Source organism: Castanea sativa, chromosome 4 (assembly GCF_040712315.1).
Source record: "Castanea sativa cultivar Marrone di Chiusa Pesio chromosome 4, ASM4071231v1".
NCBI classification, from domain to species: domain Eukaryota; kingdom Viridiplantae; phylum Streptophyta; class Magnoliopsida; order Fagales; family Fagaceae; genus Castanea; species Castanea sativa.
In genome coordinates, this window is record NC_134016.1 from 23,744,452 (window position 1) to 23,767,302 (window position 22,851).

A 22,851-nucleotide genomic window follows, 5' to 3' on the forward strand; every position below is an offset into this window, starting at 1 on the left:
AATTTATTAATAAGGCCTAGAGTGCAATTATATTTATATAGTGGTATTAAATATAATTAATGGTAACTTTGGACTTGTCAAGAGTTGACGGAAAAGCCCAAGGCCCATTGGAGCTAGTGTCTTATTGGTCCCTTTTGGTCCCACTCCAAGCCACACACTAAAGCCCAATTGGAAAGGCCCAATAGGCCAACCCAATTAGATAATCAGTTAGTTATAAAGGGAGAAACATACAGAATTTTTATAAGAAGAGTTTAGAAAAGAAAAAAAAAACGGTGTGTGAGAGAGTGTGAGACACACTTTCATTCTCCCTTTGAAAAACTGATTAAGAGACCACACATCTTGGGCGTAAAGTGGAATTGGAGTGAAGATTAAAAGTGTTCCCAAGTGCCCAACATACTGAGATTTTGACCGTCACTTCAGATCTCACTCCTGATATATCAAAGCAACTTACACTTCATGATCAAGTCCATTATTCTCTCAGGATTAAGAGTTCATGCAAATAGAAGTCGTGAGATTTATTATTCATTTGACAGTTGTTAGAATAATAATAAATCTCACAGCGGTCCAGTTCAATATGTTTCAACTCTTAAAACATATCAACATATCAACTAGAAGTTTCCACTTCCATGATCAAGACAAATCATCTTAGTTGACATGTTATAGTCTTCGCAGATGAAATGCCCAATTTCATCACCGACTACGAACTATAAATTCTGAGTTTACAAAGAACTTGTGATTTACATCTTCTGTGACTTTTCATATAAATCACATACAATGCATCTCATGGACTATATGATAATGTCTCATATTCATGTTACCATTATTTTAGATAATAATAAAATAACTTTATTAATCACAATATTAAGTCATACATCATGTCATACATAATGTCATACATAATATCATACAAAATATCATACAATAGGATTTAAGGCACTAATCCTAACACTAAAATAAATAAATAAAAATAATAAAAAAAGAAAAAGAAAAAAAAGTTCCCAACAACTTGGTTTCCACACAAATCATGATTCATGGCAAGCAAAAGAGAAAAATCCATCATTAGATTGTCTGGAAATCTCTTGCTGTCCTCCATCTTCTTCTTGTATATATTCTTGCTTTGTTCCTCTCATGTATATTGCTCCGCTAGAGATAGTTTGAAGCATGGCGAGTGGATCGACTTTGACAACGGATCAACTCTTGTCTCCCCTAGAGGAATGTTTGAACTTGGATTTTTCACTCTCCCTTTGGAAAGCTCTAGCCCAAAAATGTTCGTAGGGATACGGTATCGCAAATGGGGTAAACAAGCAATTGTATGGGTTGCAAATCGAAACGAGCCGATTCTTGAGAATTCCACTGGAATTTTTGAAATTGCAGAAGATGGCAACCTCAAGGTTTGTGATACTTCCGGAAAAATATATTGGTCTACAGGTCTTGAGATTTCCTCACCGACAAATCAGATTGTGAAGCTCATGGATTCTGGCAACTTGGTCTTAAGCGATGATGATTTTCAGTCGGCAACGAGTCTGTGGGAGAGCTTCAAATATCCAACTGATACATTTCTTCCAGGCATGAAGATGGATGAAAATATTACATTGGTTTCATGGACAGACTCTGGTGATCCGAGAAGTGGACAGTTCACGTTTAAACAAGATGAATTTGGGGTGGAGAGCTACGCTATTACCAAAAAACCAGTTGATTACTGGAAAAGTCGGATCCCAGGTAAGTTCATGAACTCAGAAGAAATGCCTTATGCTATAGCCTACTTATTAACAAACTTCAGCAAGAATACCAGCTCTACATATTTGAACAACACAAAAAGCCAGCTTCCTCTGATTTATAGAGACGCAAGGCTGGTGATGGACTACAGTGGGCAGTTAAAGTATCTGATCTGGGATCCGAAGAAGAGTAATTGGTCTTTGGTATGGTGGGTGCCAGAAGACCAATATTGTAGCATTTATAATGCTTGTGGGAAATTGGGCAGCTGCAATATCAATAATTGGTTCCCGTGCAAGTGTTTGCCGGGGTCCAAGCCTACTTACCCAGAGAAGTGGCAGGCTCGAAATTTTTCTGACGGGTGCACCAGAAATTCGACATCATGTGACAAGAGTGGAACATTCTTGAGCTTAAATATGATGAGAGTGCGCAATCCAGACACGGATTTCCCTGTCAAAAATGAAGAAGAATGCAGAGAATCGTGCGTTGAGGAGTGTCGGTGCCAGGCATATTCATACCAGGCGAATGAAAACAGCATGCTAAGAGGTGATACTAGTACTAATACCAACTTGTGCTGGATTTGGAATGATGATCCTAGTGACATTCAAGAAGAGTATGCAAACGGTCGAAACATCTCCATCCGCATTGCAAAATCCGATATAGGTATTTACTCTTTTTACAAATATATATATATATATATATATATATATATATATATATAGTTTTTTCTAGTTACATAATTTTTATGCCACATCTTTTGCCATATATAACATATTATAAATCCATCCTTTTGCCATATATAACATATTATAAATCCATCATTTTTTCTTAATGGAACAAACTGAGTTACTGATTGCTCCCATAGATGCTGAGTCGGCTAACGTAGTAAGAAAGTATTGGAAATTAACAAAGCATCATTTAGATGGAAAAGTTAGTGAGAAACCACCTTCATTGATATCTTTCTTTTAACAAAGCACTGATCTTTCTTTATTTATAATATATATATATATATATATATATATATATATATATATATATATATATATATAAATTAGTGCTCCTAGTGCGTAATGATGCATCTTGTACTTCTCGATATAAAGGGGAAGAAAAGAAAAAGAAAAAGGTATAAGGGATGCTTTCCCCCTTCCCCTACCATCTACTCTCTTTCGTTTTATTCATTTATTATATATTTTTTGATAAAATTTTTAATTATATAGTGTGTGTGAGTGTGGGGACTTTGGATAGACATGGCATAAAGGTCTGATCATGTTCACGTGAAAGACAAGCTGTCCAAATCATGTTGTTAATGCCAACTTTATAGGTGGTATTCTATTGATTCAGTGCATGTATCCCCCTCTCATATACATACATGCATCAAATACATAGTGTATTTTCTGTTCTTACACAGTCAATTAAGGGTTGGGTCAAATTTGCTTTGACCCATATTTAAAATAAAAAACCTAGATAGTTTTTTTTTTTTTTTGATAATATCATTAACATAACAGAAGGCAAAGTACACAGCTTAAGCAGTACAAGACTCTGGGTGTACCCAATGTTGGTGAATGGGCATTTTGGTGGCAAGAGAAGCCATCTCAAGTACATTAGACAAAATCACTTTAGGAACTAGTAACATACTAAACTTCATCCCTTGTTGACTGAAGTGATGTAGATCAGTAAGCATTGTCTGTTCCTTCCAGTGAGGTTCCCTTCTATTATTTCAGACTTGCTCTAAGCATCTACTATCTGTGAGCACAATAATATGCAATAAACATAGATTTTTAGCTTGCAACAATGCCTCCACCAGTGCTTCTGGCACTGCCATTCTTTGAGATTGCGTTTCACTGCTATTACAACCCAAAAAGATCTTGGTCCCATCCTTGTTTACTCCTTCACATGCATATTCGCTTCTCCTAAACCTTTTGTTCCTATGGCTTTTAAGCTTGATAATTAGCTTCCAGTCCAGATTCTCAACTCTCTTGATTTTGGGTTGTGTAGTTCCTAGATTTGGGGCTTGAGCTGGGCTTCTTGATACCTGAGTGGAAAAAGGCCTAGACTGTGTCAATGATGTCATGTTTAACAATGCCCAATATTCTAGGTAAAAGAAGGAGGGGATTTCATCTGGTCCTGGAGCTTTATTGGGGCCAAGTTGGAAGACAATTTCCTCTATTTCTTCTTTTGTTACCTATATGTCTAAGAGAAGATGAATCTATTATTTAATTTTTGTAATTTATTAATTTTATGTAATTTTAGATTTAGATTATTTATTTCCCTATCAGCTGCTTTTAATGTTGTTTAGTGAAATTAGGGTTTTATATACTTTCCTAGTTGCTTTAGGTTTTCCTAGCAGCCTTATGCTTTCTAGCAACCCTAGGTTTTCTTTTTACTATTTAAAGATTAATTAAATTTTGACTTTGTTTATTTTTTTCCCTAGTGGATTCTACAAAATTATCACCTTATGGAATTAGTTTAGTTTCTGTTCCATCAAAGAGAGCACCATGTGTGCTTTCTTTAAGCTTTCGGGATATCAGTTGGTATTAAAGTCTTGACTTACCTAGTCTAATGACCAACTGACGAGATGGTAACCTCCACAATGACAACGAATAATAACTTAGCGAGTATTACATGATGTATAACAAGCACTCACAAATATCTTTGCTTGGATGGCGCTGTTGAACCAAGAAAACAATAGAGATAACTGTAACAGAGACATAACTCACAGGTAACCTATTAGTAAACAAATTTCATACAGGCCTTATAGAAAAATTGCAAGCTTTAATGGTTATTTTTATAAAGAATATTTTCTTAATTGGTTGCTTGATCTAGATGATTTATTTATCTTTGAGAATATCCATTATAGGGGCTTGGGTCCGGGTGACCAAGAACGGCCCATGTAACCAAGGCCCAAGGCTGGCCCAAGTAACAAAAGCTATCCAGGTAACCGAAACTGGCCTAACACTGTAGGGATAGGCCCAGTCCAATGACAAATGTGCAAGGGTCTAAGAATTGGCGTTCTGGGGAATTCTATTGTATCCAGGCCAGGTTAGGTCTTATACTGACTAACAAGCTAGGGGGAGGCCAATGAGGGGAAGGTTAAATTCAAGTTGGTCCCTGAGCATTGTTAGTGCCTTTGGGAAGTTCACTATTGAACGCTATTTGGTGTCTAGAACAAGTTTCAAGAGAATCTTTAGAATGAATCATTTTTCCATGGGATTCTAGGCAGAAGTGGGATTGCCTTGGAACTGATGAAAAAGTAATAATTTGGACTTCCACAAGGGGGAGATTATAAAAGAGAAGGGAGGAAGAATGGCAAGGGGATACTTTTTGGGATGGCAAACACACAAAGAAAAGGGAGAATGAAAGTTCAAAGGGAGAGGGAGGTACTTTAAGGAAGAAGAAAAACCAGAGGGTAGGTGGGAACTAGGCTTAAAACCACAAAGGTAAGGGGATTGACCTGTCAAGATAGTGTTTGAGGGAACAATCAATAGGAGTGCAAGGAAATCCACCAACAAATAAATTGGAAGCCCAAGTCCTTCATCCTTGAAAGCAGCATTCTTGGGTTTGGGCACCACATCCATGTTGATAGAATAGTTAGACTTGCTTTGTATAAACTTAGTATGCCTTATGTTGATGGTTACGAGTTCAATCTGATAGAATCGGACAAGGTAAAGACAAAATTCGTTCATGGCCAAGGATGAAAAAGATGCTTGCTAACAAATATTATCTTTTAAATTGTGATGAAGTTTTGTCGTATACAAAACAAGATTATTATTATTATTGGCTAAGAAGTTCATACTTGAATTATATGAGAGATGTCTTCCTTCCTCCCTCTGAATGATGTGTAAAAAATCGTTAGTAAGCCAATGGTCTGAACGGAGACCTCCTGAAGACCTGCAATGATGAACACACTCTCAAAGAACATTAGTGTGGGGTCGACGTACTAGCCAATGACCCTCCAATGATTACGTCTGTACCTCACAAAATTTCCAAGATCTCTAAAAGTATAAGAGATTGAGAATTATTTTTCTACATACTCTTTAGAAGGAGGGGCATGTCCCTTTATATAGTAGCTTAAAGCTTATCTCTTTGTAGAGAATGTAGGCACTTTTTTAGTGATCAATGTTGCAAAGAGACAGGGGTTATCAGCTTTGATAGCTTTGGAGGGATAGAGTTTATTTGTCCCAAGATCTTTGGTTTTGAGCTAGTAGGAGTGTGTTTATAGAAAAGTTTATCTCATTCATTACCACGTTTGGAGATGATGGGTTGAGTAGACTGTCCGTTCACGTGAGGACTCGTCTGTCGGGGTAGGGACCCATCCATCAATACAGAAGGGTTAAGCACCATTTTACCTCAATTGGCATGATTTGTATCTTACTAATGAGAGTGCTGGATGACGCTTTATTGATGTGACAACTATCATACACATGATGATTCTCTTGCATTACTTTCCTCATTAGTTGCCCCCCATTTTATGGTCATCTGATGTGTCAGAAGACTCTTGGTATACAATGAGTCATGTTAGTTTTAGGTTTATGGCTGTTTCATATTTTGTGCCTTAACAATGTCTTAATAGTACTTCGTGTGACACGTGGTGCTTAATGATTGGCTTACTTTGAATCACCGTGTCTTTTCATGCCCTTTTTCATATAAAGAGTAGATTTCCTTTTCCAAACCTCACTATTTATTCATATTTAATCAGTGCGGACCTCTAACAGAGCTTAAGTCATCCATTATTGTTTCATTCGTTCGATACTTTTAGTTGTCCGTCTACCCTTAGACCGCCTGTTCGTTTGTAAGCTTTTTTTTTTTTTTTTAAATTTTTGGTATGGTCAAACGAAGTCCTCATGTTGGATGAATGGTAGTCTTTTCTTAGTAGGACTGTCCATGGGTTGGGCGGGTTGGGTTTTTCTCATGACGACTTGTTCCTCTAGATAGGGACCCATCCTTCAACATAGAATGGGCAAGCGCTGTATTACCTCGATTGGCAAAATTTGTATCTTACTGACGAGAGTGCCTGATGACTCTTTATTAACGTGACGACTCTCATGTACATGACAATTCTCTTGTTTAGATAATTTCCTTATCACCAACCATCCACTCCCTTTCCTTTTATTTATTTATTATATATTTTGTGTCTATGTGTGTTGATGACTTTGGATAGAAATAGAAAACAAGGTCTGATCATGTTCATGTGAAAAAGAAGTTGTCCAATTCAGGCTGCTAATGCAAAAGTGCAGTGAAATCTATGATCCTTGCACAGTCTATTAAGGTTTTGATCAATCTAGTTTGACCCATAATTTTTTCACATGCCAATAAAAAATGAAGGCAAAAATTCAAAGCTGACCCTCTAGCTTTCAGCCTTTTTCATATCAGTCCTCTAACTTTCAATTTTGTCATTTCGGTTCTCTAACTTTTAATTTTTGTCAATTCGGTATTCTATTAACCAGTTGTCAAGTGTCTCTATTAAATGAGCAAAACGACGCTGTTTTGGCTCTCTTTTTTCGTAATTAAAAGAAATTAAGAAAGCGGAGTTAGCAGACTCACCCCAAATATTGGATTTCTTGCCGAGATAGGAGCACCAGCTGGTGTAGTTCCTGAGGAGCTTCCTCCGAAACTTGCGCAAAATAGTGATGTTGAGGGCGTTGATGTTGTCCAATGAAGGAGAGGCAAATCTGAGCGTTAGCGAGGTGGAGAACGAGGTGCTCGCGCTGGTTGCGGATGTTGTCATTTTGGAAGCCGAAGAAGAGGGCAAGCCAGTCCAGGAGGTCCATGTGCAGGGCCCATTGGTTGTGCAACAGCTTACGGAGATCACCGACGGCTCTGACCACGCTCGGACCTCTGGGAATCTCAGCAATGGGTGCTCTCTCTCTCTCAAATCTTGATTTCTCTCTCTCTCAATGTCACCTCATCACTGCTACCACTGCCGACCTAGATGGACTCTCCCTTCATCTCCCAAAATTCGTAGTTTAAGGCTGTGAGCAAAATAACACGATTTGTGTTTTGATTTCAAGTAAATCGTTCCCCTAATTTTTTTTTATAACAGTTTTCTTTATTTCTTTTAATTACGGAATTTTTTAGAAAAAAAAAAAAAACCAAAAAGGGCGTCATTTTGCTCATTTCATGGAGACACTTAACAGCTGGTTAACAGAATACCGAATTGACAACATTTGACAACATTTGAAAGTTAGAGGACTAAAATAACAAAATTGAAAGTTAGAGGACTGAAATGAAAAATGTTGAAAGTTAGAGGGTCAGTTTTAAATTTTTGCCAAAAATAAACCTGATAATATTGTTATTGTTTTTCTTTCAATATAAATAAGAGAAAAAATGAGTTCAAACATTAAAAAAAAAAAGATTAAAATAATATATTAAATCTTAAGTTCACTAAACTAAAACCTTCCAACCTTGACTTTGTGGGAAAAAATAATCTAAAAATGTATATTTGAGAATATAGAAAATGTAGAAAATAAATCAAGAAAAATAGAAAGTGAGCAAATTAAGGTTCACTAAACTAAGTCCTTTAACTCTTGACCTTATGAAAAAAGAATGTGTAAGTGTTACAGTGTAAGTGTAAGTAAGAATAAGATGACTTTTTTTTTCCCCCAAAGAGTTTCAACCTATCGTCTGTTCTTGATAATAACTATTTTTTAGAGTTTCAACTTATGACGTTCACTCTCAATGATAAGTTTTTTTTTTTTTTTTAGAGAGTTTTAAGCTATGGCGTTTGCTCGTAATGATAGTTCTTTATCATTAGACCAAGACACTAATCGTTTTTTGGTGTAGGTAGGGATTGAATATTAGATCTTTTATTCAATCACCAGAAACTTTACTAGTTGAGTTAACTAGAACCCACAAGAATAAGATAACTTAATAAAGAAATGAAAAAAAAAAAAGGAAAGGTTTGCGTCAAACACATTTATGAAGAGTTAATAAACCTAAAAGAAAAAATTAAACCCAAAATCCCCTTTAAAAAAGAATATGGCTAACCTGGTAGGGTTTGCGTTGACACTTGACCAACTCTCACATTCTAAATGTCCCTACCCATACCCATACCCATACCCATTTTTTCCTTTTGAATTTGGACGGACTAAGGGAAAAAGTCTAGTATTACCTTTACAGCTTTTTGTCATGTGATGTGGCAGAGTGTGATTGATGAAGAAAAAATTGTGGGTCCATGTATAAGTAATAATTAACCACTCATAATATATCACGTCAAAATTGTGGTAAAAAAGTTATGGAATAATTTGTGATTCTCAAATTTAAGAGTCTAGATCCAATTTTCCCAAGTCTAGGGAAGGTGAAGTTAGAAAAGGCCAAGAGAGTAGTTTGGCCCTGCCCTGCCAGCCGCTAAAGTTGTGCTAACCTAATCTAGTCTTAATCAAGATCAAGGCATGTCTAAATTACATGGCACAGTCTTAACTGTAAACACCTCACACCAAGAGTATACAGAGATGTTAATGCAAAGCCACAATCTCCGTACTTACTGAAAAAACAATAAAAGTAAAACAACGTGAAAAGGAATATTGACAATGAATTTTACAACCAGCGTAGTTCTAACAAAAAAAAATTTAATAGTACGTTTGGATGAAATTATTTTTATAGACAATGTCTATTACACACACCTTGCATATATCACTTTTACATAGAAACCGTGACTTGATGTCAGAATTTTAGTTACTATGGTGTTTCAAAAATTAATCATGGTGGTGGCTTAGCCCTTTTCTGGAAAAAAGATTTTGATTTATGGGTTGTTTCTTCCTCCCTTAATCACATAGATGAAGTGATTTTTGGAGGTACTGATAAAGCTTAGAGATTTATGGGCTTTTATGGAGCTCCGGAGACTCATCGTCACTCCAATTCGTGGAATCTGTTAAGAAACCTCCAAAATCAGCTTGCCTTACCGTGGCTATGTAGGGGAGATTTTAATGAACTCCTGAAGTCACATGAGAAGAGAGGGGGTCGTCCTCGCCCTTATGGGCAGATGTAGAAGTTTCGTAGGGTGCTAGATGAATGTGGTTTGTTGGATTTGGGCTTCAATGGGAAAAAGTTTACTTGGTTTAAGAATTACCCCTTAGGTGGTATATGGGAACGTCTTGATAGGGCAGTTGGCACGGCTGATTGGGTAGAGCATTTCCCTGCAACAAAGGTTCAGTCCTTGGTTTATGGACAGTCCGATCACTGCCCTATTGTGATCCTTCCCAAGGGCATCTTAGTGAAACCTCAGCTCCCTTGGTGCCTTGAACAATTCTGGCTTGAAAAGGAAGGGTGTCATGACACAGTAGCTCAGTCTTGGGCAGCAGTCCACTTGGGTTCCCCTATGGAAGTCATTATGGGAAAAATTGATAGGTGCCAAGTGAAACTTAAGAAGTGGAGCAAGAACTCAATGTGTAATATCTCTCGGACCTTAGTGGATAAGAAGAAGATGTTGAGTAAAGCAGAGGCAGCGGCATTACAGGGGGGTAACATGGATTTTTTTCTGCAATTAAAATCTGAAGTAAATGAGCTACTCCGTATGGAAGAACAAATGTGGCAACAGAGAAGCCGCACTCACTAGTTGGTCTCGGGGGATAGCAACACGAAGTACTTCCATAATAGGGCATCCCAACGCTTTCGGCGCAACTCTATATCTAAGCTTTGTGATGCGGAGGGGCTAGTTTCAGGAGAGGAAAATGTTTCAGCCATGATTGTAGATTTTTATACCAATCTCTTCTCTTCTTCAAACTCGAGTGACATGGAGATGGTGGTCCAACACACTAAAAGGGTTGTGAGTGCAGACATGAATGATGGTTTGGTTGAAGATTTTACAAAATTGGAGGTCGAAACAGCCTTAAAGCAGATGGCGCCTTTAAAAGCCCCCGACCCCAATGGTATGCCTCCAATCTTTTTCCAACATTTTTGGGATAATATTGGTGATGACATAGTTAAGGCTGTTTTATATTGTCTATATTCTAAAGAAATATTTCCTGGTTTGAACCATACTTTTATTACACCCATCCCTAAAGTAAAGAGTCCGAAATTTATTTCTCAATTTCGCCCTATTGCGCTTTGTCATGTTCAACATAAACTTGTCTTTAAAGTGTTGGCTAACAGATTAAAAAAAGTGTTGCCCCAGATTATCTCGGAATCTCAAAACGCTTTCCAATCGAATAAAGCCCTCTCAAATAACATCTTGGTGGCCTTTGAGACTCTCCACCACATGAAAATGAAGAAAGTGGGTAGAGTGGGACATGTGGCTCTAAAATTAGATATGAGTAAGGTGTATGATAGACTAGAGTGGGGTTTCTTGATGAAGATCATGGAGAAAATGGAGTTTCATCCTACATGGATAGGGTGGATAATGGAGTGTATCCAATCAGCTTCTTATTCTATTCTGGTAAATGGGGAACCCAAGGGCCACATCATTCCATCCAAAGGTATTCATCAAGGGGATCCCTTGTCTCCATATCTCTTTTTATTATGCTCGGAGGGGTTGAATGGGCTTATTCAACATGCAGTAGATGGTGACCAGATTGAGGGATTTGCTCTCTGCCACTCCAGTCCAAAGATTTCTCACTTATTTTTTGCAAATGGCAGTCTCCTTTTCTGCTGGGCTCGGGTAGAGGATGTGGTTGCCATCCAAACTCTTTTGAGTCTTTATGAGAAGGCTTCGAGTCAAAAGATTAACTCTGCAAAAACCACCCTTTTCTTTAGTAAAAATGTCTCGAACTTCACTAAAGAGACCATTAAAAATCTGTTGGGAGTAGCTGAAATTAAGGAATATGAGAAGTACTTGGGCTTGCCATCAGTGGTGGGAAGAAACAAGAAAGTTAGCTTGAATTACATCAAAGATAGGGTGTGGGGGAAACTCTAAGGGTGGAAGGAGAAATTACTTTCTCAAGTGCGCAAAGAAGTGTTTTTGAAAGCTGTTGTTCAAGCCATCCCCACTTTCGCTTTGAGTTGCTTTCGTCTCCTGGTTGGTCTTTGCCAAGACATTGAAATGCTTATTCGGAAATTTTGGTGGGGACAAAGGGGAGATAGGAGAAAAATTCATTGGAAGAAATGGGAGGTCTTATGCAAGCCAAAATTAGAGGGAGGTTTGGGATTTAAAGATCTCTGCAAGTTTAATGAAGCAATGTTAGCGAGGCAAGTATGGAGATTGACACATGATGTGGATTCTCTTTTTTACAAAGTGTTCAAGGCCAAATATTTTCCAAATGGCTGTGTGTTTGATGCAAGGTCAGCCACGAGTTCATTTGCATGGAAAAGTATTCTTCGCTCAAAATTTTAATCAAAAGGCATGCCCGTTGGAGAGTAGGGATTGGCAAAAGTATTCGAATCTTCCAAGATGCTTGGTTACCAAATGCTAATGAAGGCAGAATTTTATTCCATAGAGGGGTTCTTGCTTCGGATGCTCCTGTGGATATGCTCATAGATCCTAATTCGGGGTGGTGGAATGTAAGTCTGATTGACCAATGTTTTTACCCCCCTGACGCTCAGAGCATTAAATCCTTACCCCTGTGTATGACGCCCCAACCCGATTCCTTGCTGAAAGAAGTGGATATTATTCAGCGAAGACGAGGGGTATAAAATACTATGTGAAGAGCTGTAGGTAGGTGAACTTGATTCAGATGCTGCGGAGGTACAGAGGAATTTGTGGAAGGGAGTTTGGAAGCTAAACATCCCAAGCAAAATAAAACACTTTCTTTGGAAGTGTTGCACAAATTCGTTACCTACGAAGGAAAACTTGTTGAGAAGGACCATTATTCAAGAAAATGTGTGTCACCTCTGCTCCGAACATCCAAAAGATGTCATGCATGCTCTGTGGGGATGTTAGAAGGTCCATCGGGTTTGGCGAAGGAGCTTTGGGTGGCTGGATAACACTCGGATTGTGGAGGGTTCTTTTACTGACCTGGTTCACCTTGTGCAGACAAAACCAAGATTATTTCCTCTGTTTGCAGTCACGGCTTGGACTGTCTGGCATCATCGGAACAAGTCTCGCCTTCAAGCAGCCACTGTTCCATTAGACAGACTAGCAGATTTTGTAGCTAGGCACGGTCAGCAGATGTCTCCCGCGAGAAGTGCAGCAACAGCAGTAAATTGGAAGCCACCAAGCGAAAATCTTTTGAAGATCAACTTTGATGGGGCGCTGTTTGGGGAGTCGGACGGTGCAGGGCTTGGTGTGGTGATCCGTAATTCTGAGGGAGAGGTTATGGCTGCCCTCTTGGAAAAAATCGCGAAACCTCTGTCAGCAGAGTTGGTGGAGATAATGGCTGCTCGTCGTGCGGTACTTTTTTCTAGTGAAACAGGTTTCCACAATTCAGTTTTCGAAGGGGACTCCACTATTGTTATCAAGTTGTTACAAGACATGAATGTGTCACACTCTCAAGGAGGGCACATCTTAAAAAACATTTTATCTCATTTAAATTCTTTTTAGAGTTGTTCTTTCTCTCATATTGGCAGGCAAGGCAATGTTGTAGCGCATGCCTTAGCTCAAAGAGCTAGATTATCGTTTCCTTTAGAGGTTTGGATAGAGTCTGCTGCTCCAGACGTCTCTTCTCTTGTTCAGTCCGACCTTTGGGTCTAGTTTTTTAAATGAATTATCTTCCTTCTCAAAAATATGAGTGTAGTATATATGTAATAGACTTGTGTGTAAGAGACATTTTTCTATGTTTATTAGCTTTTTTTGTTTATATTCATTATCATCCAAGTCACGAAAAATTAATGCCCTAAGAAAGCTATACATTCCATTTAAGCCAATTGGAAAACATAAACTTGTCTATACATAATTTTACCTGTCACCAGTGGGCTGTCAGTCTGTCCACAAAAGTAGATGATATGTGAAGTATCTTGCTGCCAAGTTTTATTTAATGAGAGACAAAATTCCCAATACTAAAAGCTTTATTTAGGCAAGCTACTATGTTTAATTACCATTCCAGGTTTAATACCCTTGCAGGATCAACTGTAAGGAACTGTGAGCCTTGTGGCACAAACGTGATCCCCTATCCTCTGAGCACAAGACCAAATTGTGGTGACCCCATGTACTTTAGCTTTTACTGCAACAATTCCACAGGCCAGCTTAGCTTCAAGGCACTCACTCGCATCTATCGAGTCAATGTCATCTATCCAAGTGAACAGAAATTTGTCATCCAAGTCAAATATGCAGATAATAGTAATGCTAGAAATTTTGGAGATCAGTTGCTCAATGATTCCTTGCCATTTATAGTGAACAACTCGTTCCATGATGGTTCGGGCAACGTTAACTCTAAAGTCACAGCAGTTGTAGAGATTAGTTGGAAGCAACCACTGGAGCCAACGTGTGATTCCCCTGAAGACTGCAAGGATTGGCCACATTCAACTTGCAATGCAGCAACAGATGGAAAGATGAGGTGCCTTTGCACCACAAACTTCCGATGGGACGTCTCAAATATGACTTGTACAAAAGGTTAGTGACGAAAGAATTTGACTATAGTGTGATGGTATTGCTAAGGAGGTTGCTATCAAATAAATATTAAAGTTCCATTTTCTGTTCTGCCAAGTTTAGGTGACGTTTGGTAACAGTTTTTTCTTTCAATTTTTTGTTTTCAAGAATAGTTTTCAGAAACAAAAAATAAAAATAAAAATAAAAACTTTTCTGGTTACTCACAAAAAGCAAAAACTATTTCTACATCCCAAATTATGATGAAAATAGAAACAGCCAATGGGTAGTTTCCAATTTTCTGTTTTTTAAGGCTTAAAAAAACACCGAAGAAACAACATATCTATTGCTCTTTTAATGAAGAAGGGCACTAGTTCAAACCGTGACATGATTCCCAAAAATGTATTTTTATCTAAATTTTTTTTTCTCCTTCCATGTACCTAAAAGAGATTTGTGTATGCATACACAAATCTGGTTTATGCCTTTCTTAATTTTTTTTTTTAAAAAAAAAATTCTTGTTTATGCACCTCCACTCCCTCACAAATCACAATCTTGTTTATATCTGATTTTGTTTTTGTTGTTAATTTTAACTTCACGATCAAACACAATAATATATCTATTATTTAGAATATATTTTTATCCTAGCAAAACAAAAGAGGTGCTATCTGTTAATTTCAAGCTAATACAAATGATTTCTTTTGAATAAAAAACTCACTTAAACTACTTTTTAAGTTTTCCTCAAAAAAAAAAAAAAAGTCCCACTTCTAAGTTTTGTATAATCACCTCTTCTATGCTACCATATTATGGACCATTGAGTTGAAACAAATACACTAATACAAATACTAAATAAGATTAACAATAGGAATGAGTAGATAAAGAGTAGTTCTACAAGTATTAAAAGTTGTACCATATTAAACTTACAAATTGATACGTCAATATTCATAAATAAGCAATTCAAATATTCAATTATGAGGTAGTTAAAGCCTATCAATCTTATTAATTGCCACATCAATGTATACTTGTAATACTTTTAGCAGTTTTCATAGATAAAATATGGCAGGTATTTACCAAAAATATATATATATATATATATATATATATTATTTGAACTTCTTTTAAAAATAGTTGTCAAACAGTTTTGTTTTTTTTGTTTTTGTTTTTGGAAATTGCTTTTCCTTTTTAACTAACCAAACATGATTTTCACTTTGAAAACAATAAAAAATTGTTTTTTTTTTCCCTTAAAAACAAGTTTTTGAAAATAGAATACAAAAACAATTACCAAACATGACCTTAGTATGCTATGTGTCTAATTATTTATTTATTTGCTTTTTTGAACTTTTGTTAGTACTTTATAAAATAAAATAAACAACAAGAAGCTGCAATTGGTAGAGGATAAAATGAAACACTATGAGTGGAGCAAAGGATTTTATTTGTTTCTATCCTATTGAGTTTTTTATTTTATTTTTTTGGGTGCACTTTTAATTGAGGATGTATCCTGCTTTCCATAACTGCGTATTTTCCTTTTAAATAGCTTCTGCTCTTGACTTAGAAATTGGGTAGATTTTTCTTGAATTTTTAAGATCCTCTTTAGCAATCTCATTGATTATCTTGCACTAATAATATACGTCATTATAATTGTAACAAGCAATATAAATATTATATCTGTTGAATTTGACTTATTTATCATTTTGATTTTGCCATTTTAGTTTGTTAACTGTCACAAATGTAGTGATGGAGTCTCGTTTTCATATTCTACCTATTAAAGTAAAACTAGTTCTGTTTCTTTCATGTTAAGGTAGTATTCCTCCGTCGGTAGAAGGTGGTATTCCTGCAGGGTCATCCAAAGAGAATTCAACAGGAAAGATGTCGTTGGCTTGGATTGTTCTGGTATCTCTTATTTGTGTGATTGTTCTCTCATGTGCCATTATTTCTACATATATATGGAGAAGAAAGATGACCAAGAGGCAAGGTAACTTCTTTACATGATGCACATCGTTCACAATATATAGTTTTGTCCATTTGAATCATAATAAATCCATTTTCTTAGTTCTTTCATGTAATTGTCAAGTAATTAACATATATGGTTGTCTCCTGAACTCAGAAAACCAAAACATGGATAAAAGAAAAAAAGCACTTCGCACATTGGACACTGAACGACATGTCAAAGACTTGATAGACTCGGGTGAGTTTAGAGAAGAAGATGAGACAGAAATAGATCTGCCCTTTTTTGATTTGGAAATTATATTAGAAGCTACACATAACTTCTCAGATGAAAACAAGCTCGGACAAGGGGGCTATGGGCCTGTTTATAAGGTAATCTAACTAATTTCAGCACCATTAAGTGTTCTTTCATGTCTATTAAAATAGAAGATAGCCTAAAAATAATTTAGTGAGAAAAAGAAAAATCAAGAGAATTAACGTGCAAGAACATACTCAGAAAGCATTTGGTGTGTTAGCTGGGTAAATATAAGAAGACCCTTGCAAAGGAAGACTCGAAACAACAATAAAAAGTGGTTTCGCTTCAAAGCGCAAGTAGGCATGCACCTAACATGTGTAGTGTACTATGTGGAGAAGTGTTGGAATAGCAAAAGCTTTGATATCACTTTGTTAGCTTTGCAAAGCCTTAATAGGAAGAATAACAAAACAAACAGTCACAAGAAAGAGCGAATGAATATTTTATTAGACACAACCCCAAACTCACAAAAGGAAGAGAAATCAGGCTGCTGCCTTGTATAGAACTCTCAACAACAAAGGTTACAACTTTGTATAAAACTCTCACAAATAAGACTGGCCTTTTACAAAACTTTCACACATGAGGCTGCCGCGTTGAGCACTCTCCAATACTTTTTCTCCTACACTGGAAAATATTAGGCTACTGCCTTGATTACTCTCTACATTTTTCTCGCATACAAATTCACACCATATCTCTACCTCCTTTTATAGCGTTTCCAACTAAGTGGAATTACATTATTATGAAACAACAAGACACACAAACATTATGAAATTACAAAAGACACAAATAGTTATGAAATTACATTATTATGAAACAACAAGAGGCACCTTTTAATTTACCATTTCCAACACCCAACATCTTCATATCAGGAATTGTCCTCAATCTTCTAAACCTATCAACTAGTAAGGCTTTGATAATTTTCTCAAAAGTTTACTTATCCACCCCTTGATAGAGTAGAAACAGTGCCTGTTTGACTTTCTTCCTATGATCCTTGAGCAAATTTTTTTGCTTTATTTTGTAGGTGGCTTCTTGATTAATTGTGGGTTTTACATGCCCATCAGTGACAAGCTCCTATATCTCTTGTAATCAAATAACACTTTCATTTGAATCTGCCAGTTCTCCTAGTTTTATTTTGTTAATCTCGAAATTTTTGGTTGAACCATGTTACAAGCCATCATCACTAACAATGTAGACAAAGACTTCAGGATTTTAGGAACTTGGCTCTGATACCAATTTGTTGGAATAGCGGAAACTTTGATATCACTTTGTTGGCTTTGCAAAGCCTTAATAAGAAGAATAACAAAACAAACCCTCACAAGAAAGAGGGGAGGAGTATTTTATTAGACACAACTTCAAACTCACAAAAGGAAGAAAAATCAGGTTGTTGCCCTGTACAGCATTCTAAACAACAAAGGCTACCACCTTGTACAAAACTCTCACAAATAAAGCTGCGGCCTTTCACAAAATTCACACAAATAAGGTTATGACTTTTTATAAAACTCACGCATATAAGGCTACGGCCTTTTACAAAACTCTCACGTATAAGATTGCGGCCTTGAGCACTCTTCAATACTTTTTCTCTTACAATAGAAAATATTAGGTTGCTACCTTGAGTACTTTTATATTTATTTTTCCTCTCACTCATTACATTTTTCTTTCATACATGTTCACACCATATCTCTACTTACTTTTATAGAGTTTCCAACCAAGTGGAACTACAAGTGTCGTCTTTTTTCTAATGACTCTTCAATTTATAACAGAAAATTCTAGAATGTGAAAGACACAAAGACATAAACATTATGAAATGACAATAGACAAAAATAGTTATGAAAAAATAGCAACACAAATTGTTATGAAACACCAAGAGGCACCTTTTGGTTTACCACTTCCAATACTTCCATCAGGTGTTTATTAGTTGGATCTTGGATTTATAAGTGTTGGGGATATTACACAAAGTAATAATGGAAGAACACGGTTAACATAAAAGACAAACAGAAAATAAATAACTTAGAGACACTATCGTTTTCTTTAAATAATATTTCCCCCCCCCCCCCCACACACACACACAATTGTTACTAAAGAATTATCGCAGATTTGTCCCTATGATACAACCAAGATGTTGGGTTCTACAGAGAGCAATTCTGAAGAATAATCACATAATTTCTTGTGTTTTCCTCTAACATAAGCCTCTATTCATACTTATAGGGTTATGTTTTATTAAAAGGCATATATGGAGAGTTAAAATGTTTCATAAAACTGTTAGCAAGACTTGAAACCTCTTCAACCTTTCTGAACAGTCACCAGAAAATTTTGCAGAAAATCTTGTTTCACGATTTTTGATCGGTTGAAAATTTCTTTCAATTGATCAATTGAAAATTACTTTCATTCGATCGATCGAGTGCTCTTTTCAATTGGTCGAACAGGAATCGAATAGCAATCGAGACATCCAAAAACTCCAAGATTATTTTCTTATCATTTTCGATTGATCGAGCCAAAACTATAACCGATCGAAAATGCTGAATTTCGAATTTTCATTTAGAAAATTCCAGAACTTGAATTTTTACTTTATGAAACAATATTCTCTAAACTCAAACATCATTATTACAACTTATCTATGTATATATTTACATATACAACAATAAGTGATTAAAAGGAATATCAATTGCAACTTGTCTAAATATGTTCTAATTCTGTTGATGAATATTATTGTTCATTTGTCAGATTTTTATCTAAATATTTCATTATATATATATTATAAATTAAATACAAAGAATAACACACACACATATACACAATTTATTACTTATACATGGAATCATTGGAATGCTTTATAATTTTGATTTAATACATGATATTTTATTAAGGAAACAAAACTATATACATCAAATAGTCTTTACATCTTTGCCACAAAAAAGCAAATCTTGAAATGTATAAAATATATAAGTCAATTTAATAAAAATAAAATATAATTAAATTACGTATGGAATTCCTTAAATACACTTTAATTAAATGAGCTTTAATTTAATGAGCTATGTATGGCATAAGAGTAATTAGAGGGAATAAAAAATACATTAGTCAATTATATAAATGCATTACTTGTTTTTAGTAAAAATTTAAGGGGGGGGGGATTAATAAAATTTATGTTTTTAATTTTTTTTTTAATACCAAAAATACAAGAGGGATGGAGGATTTTTGAAAACGTAAAGGGGCCATGGCCCCCCTAGCCCCCCCTTCCTATGCCCCTGATTCCTTCAATCTACAAGAAGAAATAGTTTGGAATCCACCAAAAAATAGATAGTTAAAAGTCAAAACTTTTATTAAATTGAATTTTAATTTGTTCAAACCATTTACAGCCTTGGAGGCCTATTTAAAGGGTCTAAAACTGGACAAATAAAAAATATTTATTTTTAAATAAATTATAATTAATATGTAACCATAATAGAAACTTAATTTGACCTAAAAAGCATCTAAAAAAAGACATAATTACCCTAAACCAAAATTTCCAAAAATTATATAAAAATACCAAAATTAATAAATTACAAAAATAGTTTTGTAGAGTTTGTACTACATCATATTTGAAATTCAATTCATTTTGCTATTCTTCTCTTTTTTTTTTAATGACTTTTTACTTATCCATATTGATATTTTTCTAATAGAAATTAATAATTTAAAAATATATTAATAAAAGAAATACCAAAGTTATCATCTGATCAGAATAGAATAAATTTTTTATACATAGAACAATAGAATCAAATCTGTAAAGCCACCGCTGTACAACACTTTATTGAATCACCCAACAATCTTAATCGACCCAATTAAATATGGATTCTAACTCATAATTCAATGAATTAATATTAATCAAACTAGGAATAATTTTTCTTGATCTAATGATAAAGAGCTATCATTAAGAGCGGATGCCATAGATTAAAACTATATTAAAAAAAAATCTAGGAATAATTTATATATAATAAATCAAATATAATAGTTTAGACATATAAATAGACAAAAAGATATGAAAATTTTGTTATTATTATTTTAAGGATAAAATACTATTTTGGTTCCTAAATTTTATCAAAAGTTTGTTTTTCAATAATTTAGGAATAAAAAATATATATTGAATTTGAGCCACAGGTGGCAATGTTTAAACCAGGGGTAGGTAACGTGAATTTGAGTCAAACTACATGTGGGTTTACTATAATTAGTCTTTTAAGTTTAAAGATAGAAATAAAACATTTTCAATAATTTAGGGACAAAAAACGAACTTTTCAATAGTTTAGGGATAAAAACGAACTTCTTATAGTTAAAGAATGAAAAATAAACCTTTACTAAAGTTTAGAAACTAAAATAGAATTATACCCTCATTTTGAAAATACTAGTGATTTAATTACTTTTCATAGGGCGATGGTAAAGGAAACCTGAAATCTATGATACGATACTAACAATCTATCATATGACAAACTAGCTTAAAAAAATTGAAACCTCAAGCCATTCTTGAAAGCATATTATCAATGATGATTTGGTACAACCAATTTGTTGTCTTATTTGTAACAGCCTGAGGAAAGTATTCGCTACACTTGCACTTATACCCAAAAGGACTAAAAATAAAGCTAAGAACGTAATAATCATAATGATCTTCATATATGAAATAGAATAATTTTTTATTATATGATAAGACTAGTTTCTATTCTAAATTCATGTATTATTTAAAGAATTTTACTTCCATTATTTTTTTATGGTTGCAAATGGAAGTTTTTTAAAATAAAATTTGATAAAATCATACTTAAGATCAACTAAGTCACAAGAAGATTAAATGAACTAGTCATATTATCATTTGAAAATGAGGTGTTAGTAAAACATCTCATTTTACATCTTGAAAAGCAAGAAGAATATTTTTTTTTTAATAAATTAAAAATTATAATAAAGAGATTCAAATCAATGTTATTTAGTTGATATTTAAACTTTTTTTTTTAAAGTCTCACATGAAAATTTACAATTATCACCATAGATCACAAACTGTATTGAGCCAGCCTTGGCCCATGGAATCTTATAAAACCACGGTCTATACTATTTGTGATCGATCCTAATATATTCCAACAATGTTCATATAAACAAGTTAATAGTTTGTACTAACATTGTGGGTTTTGGTGAATTTGTTCAAAGGGTACATTTCCAGGAGGTCAAGAAATTGCAGTAAAGAGGCTCTCGAGTGTCTCAAGACAAGGTTTACAAGAATTCAAAAATGAGGTGGTGTTGATTGCAAAACTTCAACATAGGAATCTCGTTAGACTTCGAGGATATTGCATAAAAGGGGATGAAAAAATTTTACTATATGAGTACTTGCCCAACAAAAGCTTAGACTCATTTATATTTGGTTGGTTTCCCAAACCAAATTCCTAATTTACATTAGTAATTGAATAACTATATCTTGTTTGAGTAAAACCTAACTTCTACATGTTGCTAATATTGTTTTCTTGAATGGAAAATGGGAACTTGGCAAGATCAAAAGCTAAGTGTGCTTTTGGATTGGGAGATGCGCTTCAACATAATTATGGGAATAGCTCGAGGGCTTCTTTACCTCCACCAAGACTCCAGATTAAGGATCATCCATAGAGATCTAAAAACTAGTAACATTCTTCTAGATCATGAGATGAACCCCAAAATATCTGACTTTGGATTGGCAAAGATGGTTGGAGGCAAAGAAATAGGGGCAAACACTACCAAAGTAGTTGGAACTTAGTAAGTTTCTAGTTAACAGTAAAATTATGAAAGTTGATTCTTATATATTGTAGAAAATTTTTCAATCCCCCAACTCTGTCTAGCAAAAGGTATACAATTTCCTATCTTGTTTGTTTGATATTATAACAATCCCTCTAATGCAGTGGCTATATGTCTCCGGAGTATGTATTAAATGGAGTTTTCTCAATCAAATCCGATGTTTTTAGTTTTGGTGTAGTCTTGCTTGAGATTATTAGTGGCAAAAGGAACACAGGTTTTTATCAATCAGAACAAGCCTTGAGCCTTATAGGTTATGTAAGTGTGTTGAATTTTTATAATCGTTGATTTATTTTATTTTTTGGGGGTCATTTAATCATTTTCTCCTGCATAACAATTTGATTTCAAAATTGTCTCAGGCTTGGAAATTGTGGACAGAAAACAAGGTGTTGGATTTAATAGATCAGACACTACATGAAACTTGCAATGTAGACCAAATTGTGAAGTGCGTAAATGTTGGACTCTTATGTGTACAAGAACTCCCAGATGATCGTCCCACCATGTCAAATGTCGTTACAATGCTTGACAGCGAAACTGCAACAGTTCCAACCCCTAAACAACTAGCTTTTGTTCCAAGGAGAGGTCAATCTAGCACAACTTCTTCTTCTAGTAGACCAGAAACATTTACAGAACTAACTTCTAGTTTAGAAGAAGCACAACATTGAATGATGCTAATTTTGTGTGTCCTTTAATCCACTTGTAAAGTTTCTCATGCACAAATGATTGATTTCTATACTATGTG

General features: G+C 35.0%; 1 protein-coding gene across 1 annotated transcript; it reads left to right on the forward strand.

The window, feature by feature from the left end:
• The first annotated feature begins 972 nt into the window (after positions 1-972).
• Positions 973-22,851, forward strand: LOC142631500 (G-type lectin S-receptor-like serine/threonine-protein kinase At4g03230). Its single transcript, XM_075805668.1, has 8 exons — positions 973-2,376; positions 13,643-14,131; positions 15,900-16,073; positions 16,206-16,417; positions 21,498-21,708; positions 21,836-22,073; positions 22,217-22,367; positions 22,469-22,851. The coding sequence occupies exons 1-8, from the start codon at positions 1,032-1,034 to the stop codon at positions 22,772-22,774; spliced, it is 3,126 nt and encodes a 1,041-aa protein (XP_075661783.1). The 5' UTR covers positions 973-1,031; the 3' UTR covers positions 22,775-22,851.